Raw genomic sequence first — 14,535 nt, 5'->3', positions numbered from 1 at the left:
AACCCTGAGATTCGTTTTCCTGCAGGAAAACTTGGCAAATCTATGGAGTAGTATCTGTAAACAGAATCAATAGAAATAAAAAAAAACGGTGCTAGCGTACATCAGTGACCCTCTGTGGGCTACAGAAAATTGATTGGAGAAGTAAGGAATATTGGAAATTAGGTCTTTAGGACAAGTCACAGCTTTGATCGTTCATTATTAGATGAAAGTCGTGTTTCTGTGCTGTTTGACTCTGACTGTAGGTTCTACCCTGGAAAAAAGACTGTCTACCCTACCTGTGCCTCTCAGAAGTTTATAAGTTTCTGTCAGTTTGCCCCTCAGTACCTGATGCTTTAGGAGGGGTGGGGCCTTATCCTGGGCCCATCCTTATCGGAAAGGGTTGTACACAAAAAGATTGATACCATCGCTCTGGTACAGGAAAGAAAATAAACATGGATGTTAGCAAGTTTGCCCAACATGGTTGGCGTATGATGCTTTGATCGAATTCTACCCCCCACCCCCCCACACACACAATTCTCCAGGAGAGTTGGATAGGGAGTGAAGTCGCTTGATGCGTGTCTGGTGTAGAAGTCAAGTCAGGTCAATTGCATCTGGAAGATTCTATCTAATTTCTAAAGTGATGCAAAACAATGAAGGGTCTTGAAATAGTACAACATAATCCAATTTCTAGGCATAGTTGGTTTTGTGGATCTGAAGTCTTGTTTGTTTAAAAGCTGAAAACAGTAGCAAGTGCTACATTAAATAAAGTTTGGAAAACTAAAAAGTGGTTGAGAAATATCACTAACCATCCAAATGGGCAGAGAAGCACTGGAATTTGCAACACTTACATGATCTTGGCCAGGTCCTTCCAATTACCTTCCTGCAAACCATCATCCTCACCCCACCACTTTTACATCCCCCCCCCCAAAAAGCCCCAAATCATTTGTGAATTCACTTCCCAAATTCCACGTCACTTAATGGCTCTCTCCTACCTCCCACCCTCAATACAAAGAAACAAAGGTTCTGAACTTAAAGAAGGGTAACTTTGAAGGTATGAGACGTGAATTAGCTAAGATAGACGGGCAAATGATACTTAAAGGGTTGACGGTGGATATGCAATGGCAAGCATTTAAAGATCGCATGGATGAACTACAATTGTTCATCCCAGTTTAGCAAAAGAATAAACCAGGGAAGGTAGTGCACCCGTGGCTGACAAGGGAAATTAGGGATAGTATCAAGTCCAAAGAAGAAACATATAAATTAGCAAAAAAAAAAGCGGCACACCTGAGGACTGGGAGAAATTCAGAGACCAGCAGAGGAGGACAAAGGGCTTAATTAGGAAAGGGAAAAAAGATTATGAGAGAAAGCTGGCAGGGAACATAAAAACTGACTGTAAAAGCTTTTATAGATACGTGAAAAGAAAAAGATTGGTCAAGACAAATGAGGGTCCTTTACAGTTAGAAACAGGTGAATTGATCATAGGGAACAAAGACATGGCAGACCAATTGAAAAACTACTTTGGTTCTGCCTTCACTAAGGAGGACATAAATAATCTTCTGGAAATAGTAAGGGACCGAGGGTCTAGTGAGATGGAGGAACTGAGGGAAATACAGGTTAGTAGGGAAGTGGTGTTAGGTAAATTGAAGGGATTAAAGGCAGATAAATCCCAGGGCCAGATGGTCTGCATCCCAGAGTGGTTAAGGAAGTAGCCCAAGAAATAGTGGATGCATTAGTGATAATTTTTCAAAACTCCTTAGATTCTGGATTAGTTCCTGAGGATTGGAGGGTGGCTAATGTAACCCCACTTTTTAACAAAGGAGGGAGAGAGAAACCGGGGAATTATAAACCGGTTAGTCTGACATCGGTGGTGGGGAAAATGCTAGAGTTGGTTATCAAAGATGTGATAACAGCACATTTGGAAAGAGGTGAAATCATCGGACAAAGTCAGCATGGATTTGTGAAAAGAAAATCATGTCTGACGAATCTTATAGAATTTTTTGAAGATGTAACTGGTAGAGTGGATAGGGGAGAGACAGTGGATGTGGCATATTTAGATTTTCAAAAGGCTTTTGACAAGGTCCCACACAGGAGATTAGTGTGCAAACTTAAAGCACATGGTATTGGGGGTATGGTATTGATGTGGATAGAGAATTGGTTGGCAGACAGGAAGCAAAGAGTGGAAGTAAATGGGACCTTTTCAGAATGGCAGGCAGTGACTAGTGGGGTACCGCAAGGCTCAGTGCTGGGACCCCAGTTGTTTACAATATATATTAATGATTTAGACAAGGTAATTAAATGCAGCATCTCCAAGTTTGCGGATGACACGAAGCTGGGCAGCGGTGTTAGCTGTGAGGAGGATGCAGCGTGACTTGGATAGGTTAGGTGAGTGGGCAAATTCATGGCAGATGCAATTTAATGTGGATAAATGTGAGGTTATCCACTTTGGTTGCAAGAACAGGAAAACAGATTATTATCTGAACGGTGGCCGATTAGGAAAAGGGGAGATGCAACGAGACCTGGGTGTCATTGTACACCAGTCATTGAAGGTGGGCATGCAGGTACAGCAGGCGGTGAAAAAGGCAAATGGTATGTTGGCATTCATAGCAAAAGGATTTGAGTACAGGAGCAGGGAGGTTCTACTGCAGTTGTACAAGGCCTTGGTGAGACTGCACCTAGAATATTGTGTGCAGTTTTGGTCCCCTAATCTGAGGAAAGACATTCTTGCCATAGACGGAGCACAGAGAAGGTTCACCAGATTGATTCCTGGGATGGCAGGACTTTCATATGAAGAAAGACTGGATCGACTAGGCTTATACTCACTGGAATTTAGAAGATTGAGGGGGGATCTTATTGAAACGTATAAAATTCTAAAGGGATTGGACAGGCTAGATGCAGGAAGATTGTTTCCGATGTTGGGGAAGTCCAGAACGAGGGGTCACAGTTTAAGGATAAAGGGGAAGCCTTTTAGGACCGAGATGAGGAAAAACTTCTTCACACAGAGAGTGGTGAATCTGAGCAGTTCAGTTTTGCAGTGGACCACCAAAAATGCATGAGCCCATCTCACACTTCCATTCAGTATGCCTGTCCAGCACCAAGCAACTTCTAGGACGGTGTTTACTGCAAGAATGGGTGATGAAGGGGCAGCATTTAGAAGAGCTAAAACCAACATTAAAAATGATTTGACGTAAAGCTGCTGAAGCAACCAAAAAAAAATTGAGCTAGGAATGGAAAATTTCAATGCCGCAGAATGAAGATTGGGAGGATGATGAGCTGTAATGTCCAATATGTTTTGGAAATGAATTCTGAATAACATGGAAAACATCATGCCATATCAAAAACTTGCCTTATTACCAGAAGAGGAATGAAAAAAAGTGCATCTAAGTCAAGCTTCCAAAATCCAGACGTCAAATTAAAGGCAGTATTTCAATGGTGTAATGTCTAAACACAGCTCTCTGTAACATGTGAAATATCACATTTAGTCTGAAGTTATCAGATTAATACAAGATCGATAGACTAACAAATTATCTTGCTCTTAAGTAGAAAGAAATTGGATTTCAGATATATCCAGCTTCTATTGTCTGCTGAAGCTGTGGAGACTGATAAACAAAGCTAAGGAACTTCAGGAATCTAATGCCTTACTGTTCATTTTAAAAAGCAAGTTGGGAAATGACCAGTCATTTCCACGATCTTCAGAAAGAAAAAGCAGTACAGTACTGAGCTTCAACAATGACCAATTAGATATGGATTGTCTCTGGTGTTGGAGTCAGTCAGTAAATGCAGTGTGGTGATTCAGGAGAACAATATGTCAACCTCTCAAAACAACATGTTCTGAACAAGTACTGGATGTCTTCAAATGAGAAAGAAATTTGGGCGCTCTTATTTGTAAGATCATAGTTGCCAACTTGTTAAGAAGCACAATAATTAGCTTCTTGGTTGGAAGTGTCCTGACTTGTTCATTCTCCTCAGTGGTGTGAATGAAAGTAAATAATAAATTGTGCAGTAATCCAAGATCACTTGAAGTTTCTGTGGGTGACATTCTCTCTCAAATCTGAGAAAGTGCTAATGGTCAAGGCTGTGAATATGAAAGGTTGGTTTTGGCATATAATTGCTGATGGAGAATGGAATCTGCCCATTGTATTTTACCACTAATTTTGCAATGTCCAAACAATTGGTTATGCATTTGAGAATTTTGGAAACCACATAGAGAAGATGAAGCTGGAACGAATGATGAAAGTATAGAATAATATATCAATCTGATGTCTGCAAGAGACAAAGTATTTATTGTTGATACACTAAGTATGATCACATTAATGGGAAGGGAGCTTGACAAGTTCTGACAATGAATGCATGGACAGACATCAAAGAATTGAAATGATCAATATGTTAGCGTTATCCATATGGAAAATAAAAGAAGAATTGCAGTTCCATGTTGAATTCCAAAGGTGTCTCCAGAGAATTAGAATGGGAAATGACCAACTTTTGAACAAGGACATAGAAATGCAATGTCAGAGAGGAAAGGTGGGTGAGTTGAGGCTTTTCTCTTTGGAGCAAAGGAGGATAGGAGGTGACTTGATCGAGGTGCATGAGATTGAGAGGCATAGATAGAATGGACAGCTGCTGCTTTTTTGCCAGGGTGGCAATGGCCAATACTGGAGGACATACATTTAAGGTGATTGAAGAAAAGTATGAGGGTGATGTCAGAGGAAGGTTTCTCCACGAAGTGGTGGATGTGTGAAACACACAGCCTAGACTGGTGATAGAGGCAGGTGCATTAGGGCCATTTAAGAGACGTGGATGTAAGAAAAATGAAACGTTGTGCATTGAGTAGGAGGGAAAGGTTAGGTTAATTTATTTTGTGTCAGAAAGATACTAACTTTCTTGAATACATTCAAGAGAGTTTCTTCAAAACCAACAGAAGTGCTGGCTGTATCAGATTGAATAATTAAGCCAGATTTAATTATTGGGTTACTATAACAATATATGTATGACTGACCATAATAATTGAGTTCAATATTGCGCCTGAAAGGAAGAAAGCACCAAACAGCTGCCTGACGATTCTAGATTTTGGTTCGTCTGATGTAGCGGAGATGAGACACGTGTTCGATGCTCAATTGGGCAAATCTGTTAAGGGGTGAAGTGACATGATCAGTAGGGGGTATTTAATCCTAGAATGAACCAACTTCTACCCTCAAAAGATCTGTGTTCTAAAAAAGAAATGACCATGAATCACCTGAGTAGAAGTGTAAAACAAGCACAGATCTTGGTGAATAGGGAGACATAAAGTCAACAAAATGGACAGGAGGTGTTACAAAAAAAGGCATATGAAAAGGATGTCTAATTCAGAATGTGCTTGATCTGACTTTGGCTGCACACTGCCTCCACATGTGCTCTCTCACCTAGTCTGGATACAGTGGGCCAGTCTTCCTGTTTTTTAAACCTTCTCAAACCAGACCTTGGGATTTAGCAGGAGGGAGTGGCACCGTAGCATAGTGCTATTACAGCTCCAGTTTCATCCCACATTCTAAAGGCCTACGGGTTCGGGTTAGTGAGCTATGGGCATACCATATTGGCACCAGAAGTATGACAATCCTTGATTAGGTTTGGTGCAAATGACATGTTTCGCTGTATGTTTCAATGTACATGTGACAAATAAACCTAATCATTAAATCTCTCTTTTGAAATTTAGCCATCTTTGAATATTTCTGACATTCAGAGACAGTTTATAACAAAAATAAAAGATAAAATTAAGAGCACTTAGAAATCAGTTAAAGCATTAAATTAAAAGAAAATGATTAAAATTGCTTAGATTTGACTTTGCCTTGTAATTGGGAGTGTGGATTCCCAATCTGTTCCCCATTCCAGCAAGACTGGGCACTGCTTGTGCAGTTGAGTGACAGAGTACTGCTGTCTATCTCTCAGTTAGTCACGGACTTCACCTTTCACCACCGCCTGCATAGGGAGATTCATCCCAAAATATTGCAATTAAGCAAAGAAGTTAATCAGGAATTAGTGGCTTCTTTAATGATTGTGATAATGGGATTGCAACTTCAAAAGCTAACAGTTAAAGGATTACTTTGCAAAGACTTGCAATAAAGCAGGAGAAAAACTTAGTTATTCCAAGAAAACTATTGAATTAGTTTGAGTTTTGCACGGGAGAAGTTGTATTCTTCTCCAGGGTTTTCAAAAGAAGTAGGAAAGAAATTATTGATGCCCTATAATCTTCCAAAATTCTCTTAGTTCATTAACATTTCATATAGATATAACCATAAAACAATTACAGCATGGAAACAGGCCATCTCGGCCGTTCTAGTCCGTGCCGAATGCTTACTCTCACCTAGTTCCACTGGCCTGCACTCAGCCCATAACCCTCCATTCCTTTCCTGTCCATATACCTATCCAATTTAACTTTAAATGACAATACTGAATCTGCCTCTACCACTTCTACTGGAAGCTCGTTCCACACAGCTACCACTCTGAGTAAAGAAATTCCCCCTCATGTTACCCCTAAACATCTGCCCCCTAACTGTCAACTCATGTCCTCTTGGTTGAATCTCCCCTACTCTCAAAAGGCATTTGTTTTGCATTTTAGAAGTTCCCATAGAAGTTCATAAACAACACAAAAAAAGCCAACTAACAGTTGCTAACTTCATTCAGTGGGCATTGCTAGTCCAGTTACACTTTTTCCTACCGGTTTAAATCCATGGTGTAATTAGCTTCACCCACGAACAACATTCAAATCTCCAAAGGCTCCTGTCCTACAAGTATTGGAAATCCTCAGCAGGGCAGATGATGTCTAAGGGGAGAGAAATGGTTAACATTCCAGGTTGATGATCTTTCGTTAGCACTTATTTAAAAATTAGAAAGCAGACATGTTTAAATTCCAGTAAAGAGGGAAGAGTAGGGAGAGCAAAAGGAATATCTGTGATCGGGTGGAGAACAAAAGAAAATTGATGATACTGATTGGTGTGAGCCAGGAGGTTTCCAACATTTTATTTCTTCACTCTCTATTTACGCCTCCCATGCCAATTTAACAAGCTTCCACACACTGTCCAGGTCAACACAATTCTGTGTCATCAAACTCCTGATCGTCACCCCATTGTGCACATTTCCTTCTTTCTATCCCTGCACTTCCCTGCAATAAATATGGCTGGTTTCTAAATTCTCCAAGGGGTAATCAGCTTGAAGTATTAACTCTGGCATTTCTCTCTCCTCACAATTCTACTTGCTGAGTATTTTCAGCATTTTGTTTGTTCTTGTAGGGTTTTTTTTTACACACCTGCATGTGCTCATGAAATTCAAAACCTTTTGAATTTAGAAATGTGTGAGAGTTCAGATACATTATGTCAGAGCGCAATTAGGGTGGTATAATATTAGGGTCATATTTTCAGATTCTCAAGTCTTTTTTTCAGGTCTTTATAGCACACACTTCCAACACAGTACACTGTAAGCCTTTACATTGTGTTCTTTGTGTGGATTTATAAAATATTCTTCATTTTGAATTGTTAGCTGTTCTCCAGAATTGCATTTTGGGCATGTCTTTGGAGCAGGAGTAGCCGATTGTTTACAGTAATTCAATTGTTTACTGGTCTATATCCTGTTCTGCTTTTTCTCTTTATTCCAATATAGCTAACAAAAACCTAATAACATCAATAATTCAATGAACCAAGAATCCATAGCTATTTGAGGAAATGAACTCCAGAATTCTTGTGTATGTGTGCATGTGTGTGTATTTGGAATGGTGGTGGGATGAGTTGGGAATAATGTTTCCCAATTTCTCTCCTAACTGGCTGACCATAATCTTAAAACTGAGCCCTCTTGTTTGTGTTTCCCAACAGAGGGAGTAATGTCTTTCCATCTACTCCACTGAACCGCTTGATCAGAAGATCCCTTAACTTTCTTAACTGCAATCCAAGTATACGCAGCCTACCTACATCATTTAATCCTCTATCTCCAGTGTCACTGTGCTGAACACGTCCAAAGTTGAGGTCTTTTTTTTTTAACATGTTGCCTAGGACCAAGCAGCTTAAAAGATCATTTCCAGCCTGTTGTTTTCCAGATATCTTGAGATAAAAACAGAACTTCCATTGGCCTTTTGATTACGTTCTGTACCAAATGCAGTGGCTTTTGATGATTTTTATATCTGGACCCCTAAATCATTATGCATTTTTATTTTGATGATCTTACTGTTCTACGCTGGGTCAGATTCAACAGGAGGTCTGATCTGGATCAAGTTACTTGATTATTTTCATCATTTTTGCTGGCTGCAAGGAGCTAGTTGTATAGTATCTCAGTATAGCTTGTCTAGCAGCATCAATGACAGAAAGCTCTGGTCTCTGCAGTAAGAGAAACTGCTTCTTTTTATGGTACATGAAGCAATAGAATCACTTTTCCAACATGAAGTCCAAAAGCTTTGAGGTACATTTATGAATGGTACTTCAGAATTAAATGCATTGTCACACTCAATTGCATTCAGTAATTTGATAAATTCGGGGGGGGGGGGCGGGGGAAGAGAATAGAAGTCTTTGAGAAAACTATGACATCAACTCCATCAGTAAAATGCACTGATTACTTTCATTTCTGCTTATTGAATATTAATATCTTTCAATGCACATCAACTTTGTCTTGCATATCTGATAAAGTTCATTGAGAAGTTTTGAACTTCAGGTGGCATAGTGGGTTGGAGCACCACTGTAGTGGCATTAAAGTGTCAGGACTTGGGGTTCTTTAAGATTGCAGTCTTGGCCATGCTGCTGGGACAATGTCAGCGTGAAGCCTGGTGTCACTGCAGAGAAGGGGCTATGTAACATGAGAATAATTATTTGCTATTGAACATGGCCACAGGACCTGGCCGATCTCTGCCATAGATGATCTGTGGTGCAGGAAGGTTAGAGAGGGATGGAAGATATTCAATGAAATTTGGAAGTTCTGAACTTAATTTGTAGTTTTGAATAATGATATGTCACACTGAAGTCGTAGGACTCTGGAGTGAATAGTCAATTTCAGTTCATCTTCTACAAGAGGTGCCAAGATAGAAAGAAGATTGGTTGGTTTCCACAAACGTGGAGGGGAGATTTGGATGCAGAAACCCTTGTAGCTGCCCTGGAGCACCTTCTAGTGGCCATTAATGGAGCAGCAAAGAATGAAAACCTTGGATCCTCCTTGGTGCCTGACCTTTAAAGGGGACAGTGGGACATGGCCCAAGAGACCAAGGGTGTTTTAAAAAAACTGTAATTCTGTCACTCTCAATATAAAATATATATATAACAGTTATTTGGCACGCTAAGATCTTTAGAGTTTCACAATATAATTTTAAAGCATAATGAGAACAAAACATGCAATATTTATTGTAGTTGGTTTTAAAGCTCGATTTCACTCAGCTGTGCTTTTACCCACTATCTAGTGATATGCATTGCAAAGAGCTTAAAGTTCCTTGAGTATGCAGGAAATGGCATAAAAGTGCTATTCTATAATTTGCATGTGTATCTTAATCACCACTGCAGAATGTCCGCTTACAAGCAGCTTATGAGATTGCACGCTTAGCCATTGACCGCTTATTCCCAAGTGGAATTGGAATGACAGGGTTTAAGCTGAGCAACAGAAGTATAGAAGCTAACTTATTGAAGAAAATAACAGCCACAGTTGTTCTGTTAAATGACAGGATCACAAATATCTCTATGGATTCCTGGATCAATCACACAAGCAGTTTTGTAACTTAAAAGTCAAAGTTGATAGACCTACGGTGTAGTATTTAGCTATGCAGGGAGGTGACAGCAGCTTAAACCCTGACCTAAAGTCCCTGGTTTGTGGCCTAACTGAAGTTTCCCTTCACATTGATTTTCTTCTTTCTGCGTCCTGGTGCAGGTTGTCGTCAATGCCTTGGTGGGTGCCATCCCTTCCATTATGAATGTACTGCTGGTCTGTCTCATCTTCTGGCTCATTTTCAGCATAATGGGAGTGAACCTTTTTGCTGGAAAGTATTATTTCTGTTTTAATGAAACATCCGAACATAGGTTTCTCCCCAAGGAAATAAACAACAAGACTGACTGTGAGGCTTTGATAGGATCGAGTAATGGCGACGTTCGTTGGAAGAATGTGAAGATCAACTTTGATAATGTGGGAGCTGGTTATCTGGCGTTGTTGCAAGTGGTGAGTTTCTTTTGCATTTCATTACTGCTATAGTAAGGTTTTCTTTGTGCTTCACATCTACATAGCATAATAACTGTGGGAATGCCACGCTTTTACCTGCATCAGGCAGGCAATAAATGGACCAGTGGAGACAACTCAATTTCAGAAGAATGCTACCTGCTGGTATCAGTGTAACATGGTTCCAATTTATCACAGAGACCATAAGGTATAGAAGCAAAATTAGGCCATTGGTCTCATTGAGTCTGCTGTGCCATTCAATCATAGCTGATTTTTTTTTTAATCTTGGCTCCTTTCACCTGCCTGCTCCAAAGGAAACAATGGAACGTGATAGAACATAGAGCAGAGCAGTACAGCACAGGGACAAGCCCCTCAGCTCACGATGTCTGTGCAAATTAAAGTAATCCAATCTACCTGCACGTGGCATCTATCCCTCCATTCCCCCTCTGCCCATTTCTTCTAAACGTTGCTGTTCTATCTGCTTTCACCACCTCCCTGGCAACGGCTTCCAGCCACCCACCACTCTTACCCCGCACATCTTTAGATTTCCCCGCCTCCCCTCTCACCTTAAACCTATGCACTCTAGTATTTGACATTTCCACCTGGGGGGGCGGGGGAAGTCTCTGCCATCTAACCTAACTCTGACGGATTAATGTTAAACTTCTGCAACAGTGTATAAGGAAGTGATAGCTTCTTACTTAGAGAGAAGAAGAGGTGAAAGTACTACATTGTTGACTGGGTTTTAATTTTGCTCTTTCCAGGCTACTTTCAAAGGTTGGATGGATATTATGTATGCTGCTGTTGATTCACGAAAGGTAAGGGTGACAAAATAAATTGTAAATGTCTGCACCGACTGTAGATCCTGAGTTACTGGTAAATACTGGTATAAGGCGTTTATCAGGATGCTTTCACTCGGCATAATTTCTTTATGGACTGCACCAAGGAATTTTATTTTATTGGTTTGTGAAGGTGGCCATCTTGTATTTGGGGCTTCTGCATATATGATGTGCTTATACACTGAGACATCCTGAGGAGCTGAGTTTGTGCATTCTCCCCATCGAGTCAGTTTTTACCATTCAATCATAGCTGATTTTCTCCAAACCCTATTCCCCTACAACCCTTAACCCTTTTCCCAGTCAAAAACCTATTAATCTCTTCCTTAAATACACCCAGTAACGTGGCCTTCACCACTGTCTGAGGCAAAAAATTCCATAGATTTATCACACTCTGGCTGAACAAATTCTTTCTCATTTCAGTTCTAAGTTTATTCCTCCGATCCTAGGCTTTTCTACTAATGGAAACATCCTCTATCCAGGCCTTTCAGTGGCCTCAAGTGCACATGTGTAGCACAGGTTATTTATGCCTGATGCTTCCATGAGTGAGTCTTATAAAAGCAACTTCCAGGCTGAGGCCGTCAAGGCCAGTGCTTGGAACAACTCACTGTGTATCCCCTTTGCACCCTCTACTTGGATCTTGCTGAGCAGTCTCCCTTGAGTTCTCATCAATGGACTCTGGTCCAGTGACTACCCTGATGGCCCTAACTGATCCTCAAAGTCCTAATCACACACTAATTGAAATCTCCAGCCTCTCTGACCCTAGTGGGCCTCTTGTGTTCTTAATTCACCAAAGTTCTTGCACTTGCTCCATGATGTTTTTCTGGGGGGGGGGGAGGTGGAAGAGGTGGGGGACATGTTCTGCAAAGGCCTCTCCTTCATTATTCATGACAGCTTGGGCTTTATGTGTAATACGAATTTGCTGTGAGAAGCCAATGTACAAAACCTTCACTGGTCCACCATGCATCACCAACTTAATACAGATATCCCCACCGCAAACCAGTTTCGTGGCTTGCACATCTTTTCTTGTCAATCCTAGAAGTATAGTAATCCTGTAAGAAAACCAGCATTGAATCTACAGGGTATGTTTGCTTAGCAGCAGGTTTGATTGCATGCTCCTATTTCTCGGGGAGGTATATTATTTTTGGTGTCAGTTTAAGCATATGTGAGCAAAGGGTTGGCCAGAATTTCTGCTCCTGCTTGCGATTAAGTGGTCTACTTCAAAGTGAGTGAGAGTGCAAGGAGAGCTGACGTCATTCAAGCCCCTTTCTCACAATCTTCACTGCTGCCTCGCAGTGCTTTGACCACAAAAATTCTCCTTCATGTCACTCTCCATCTCAATCAACTGTTCTGGGTGGTATTTTAACTGCTTTTTCCTGCAAACTTTCTGACACACTTGTTCACTTTTGTAAAGCGCCAAATAGGTTCTTAAACCAACAGCATCCATGCCAAACATTTTGCCCCTTTACGCCAATCCAATTTACCCACACAAGGTCAATTATGTTCAGTTTTGGTCACCTCATTATAGGAAGGATGTGGAAGCTATGGAGAGGGTGCAGAGGAGATCTACCAGGATGTTGCCTGGTTTGGAGAACAAGTCATATGAAGCAAGGTTAGCAGAGCTGGGACTTTTCTCTTTAGAGCGTAGAAGAATGAGAGGGGACTTGATAGAGGTCTACAAGATTATGAGAGGCATAGATAGGGTGGATAGTCAGTACCTGTGTCCCAGGGCACCAAAAGCAAACACCAGAGGGCATATGTACAAAATTAAGGGAGGGAAGTTTAGGGGAGACATCAGGGGTAAGTTTTTTACACAGAGGGTTGTGAGTGCCTGGAATGACTTGCCAGGGATGGTGGTGGAGGCTAAAACATTTAGGGGTATTTAAAAGCCTCTTGGATAGGCACATGGATGAAAGAAAATTAGAGGGTTATGGGGTAGTGTGGGTTTAGTACTTTTTTTTAAGGATTATATGGGTCGGTACAACATGGAGGGCTGAAGGGCCTGTACTGTGCTGTAGTGTTCTATGGTTCTAAGGTCCTTATCCTTCCATACCTTGTCTATTCAAATGGCTCTCAAATTTAGTGATTGTTTCTGACGAGGATTGTATCCTCCCCTCCTTCCTCTCCCCTTAAACCTGTGCCCTCCTAGTTATAATTATAGAATTGTACAGCAATAAAACAAACCCTTCAGCCTGACTAGTCCATGCTAACCCAGAAGCTTGGAGGGTTGGAAGGTACCCAGAAAGAATATAAAGTGGTGCTCCTCCACTCTGAAAGAGTCCTCATTTTGGCATGTGAGGTGGCCATGGATTGACTCGTCGGAATGGGAATTAAAATGATTGACCACCAGGAAGACCTGCTTGTGGCAGCTGGTACGGAAGAAAGAACATGATGCCACAGTTGTGTAAATTAGTGAGCACAAGTTTAAAATAGGAACCCTATCATACAGAAGCAGGAAGCACGTTTATGCAAGGACATCTGGAAATCTAATATTTTCCAACCAAATCTATGGATCTTGAGTTAAAAGGAATTTTTAAGATCAAGTTTATTATGTCTTTGTCGGGTATAAGATAAAGGTGGGTGAAGCTGAAGTATAACTCATCATGACTTAATTGAAATAGCATGAGAGACCATAGGAAATGAATGAAATAATTTTCCTAATTTTCAGTGTAGTTAAGTTTGCAATTCCACCCTTCAATAATGCAGTGGTTCTTGGTGGAGGCCTGTAGATGATGCTTATCATCACAGACCAGAAATGAACAGATCAGGATTGTGAGACCTTCTACAATTCTCTGTTAGTTTGCAAGCTATATTCAAAGACAAGAACACAAAACAGAGTTTGTTATCGTATGTGCATGCAAGTCCACGTGCACATGAACTTGTGAGTATGTATACGAAGTGATTCCCTTGTTCGATCGTCCCTCCCTACTGATCTCCCTCCTGCCACTTATCCCTGCAAGAATTCCTACACCAGAGGCAACACTTAATCTGTGAGTCTACTTCTAGTAATTTCTCTTTCTTTCCCCTCCCCCCTTACATTCCCCATTCTGGCTTCCCTCTTGCCTCTTCTCTTCACCTACCTGTCACCTCCCCCTGGTGCTCCGCCTCCTTCATCCTTTTTCTCCCATGGTCCAATCTCCTCTCCTATCAGATTACTTCTTCAGCCCTCTACCTCTTCCACATATCACCCTGAGCTTCTTCCTACTTCTCCCTCCCCCACTCATCTACCTTCCCCCTCGCCTGGCTTCAATCTTGTACTCCTTCCCTCCCCCACCACCTTATTCTGGCATCTTCCCCTTCCTTTCCAGCCCTGATGAAGGGCCTCGGCCCGAAACGTAGATGCTGCCTGACCTGCTGAGTCCTCCAGTATTACATGTGCGCACAGGTGCAACAAACAGCTGACTTGCAGCAGCATCACAGGCACACAGCATTAGATAAGCAGCCATTATAAACACATTAAGCATAAATTATACACAAAATTTACAAGAAAAAAACACAATTAGAAGCAAAAAGGTCCATTGTAGTGCAAAATAGTCAGTGTTGCTTTACTGAGGTAGTGATTAGGGTTGTGCAGGTCAGT

The 14,535-nt window shown here is 41.2% G+C and overlaps 1 protein-coding gene across 11 annotated transcripts in view; it reads left to right on the top strand.

Moving 5' to 3' along the window:
* Positions 1–14,535, top strand: part of LOC132384676 (sodium channel protein type 8 subunit alpha-like) — a 231,184-nt gene that overhangs the window by 202,925 nt on the left and 13,724 nt on the right. For all 11 annotated transcript variants that reach the window (XM_059956036.1, XM_059956034.1, XM_059956037.1 and 8 more), the window contains 2 exons: positions 9,841–10,125; positions 10,884–10,937. In XM_059956036.1, coding sequence (XP_059812019.1) covers positions 9,841–10,125; positions 10,884–10,937 — 339 coding nt within the window. The remainder of the gene's footprint in view (positions 1–9,840; positions 10,126–10,883; positions 10,938–14,535) is intronic.

The sequence above is a fragment of the Hypanus sabinus genome, chromosome X1 (genome assembly GCF_030144855.1).
Source record: "Hypanus sabinus isolate sHypSab1 chromosome X1, sHypSab1.hap1, whole genome shotgun sequence".
NCBI lineage: Eukaryota > Metazoa > Chordata > Chondrichthyes > Myliobatiformes > Dasyatidae > Hypanus > Hypanus sabinus.
Note: the sequence above shows the minus strand (reverse complement) of the source record. Positions and strands in the feature narration are given on the sequence as shown.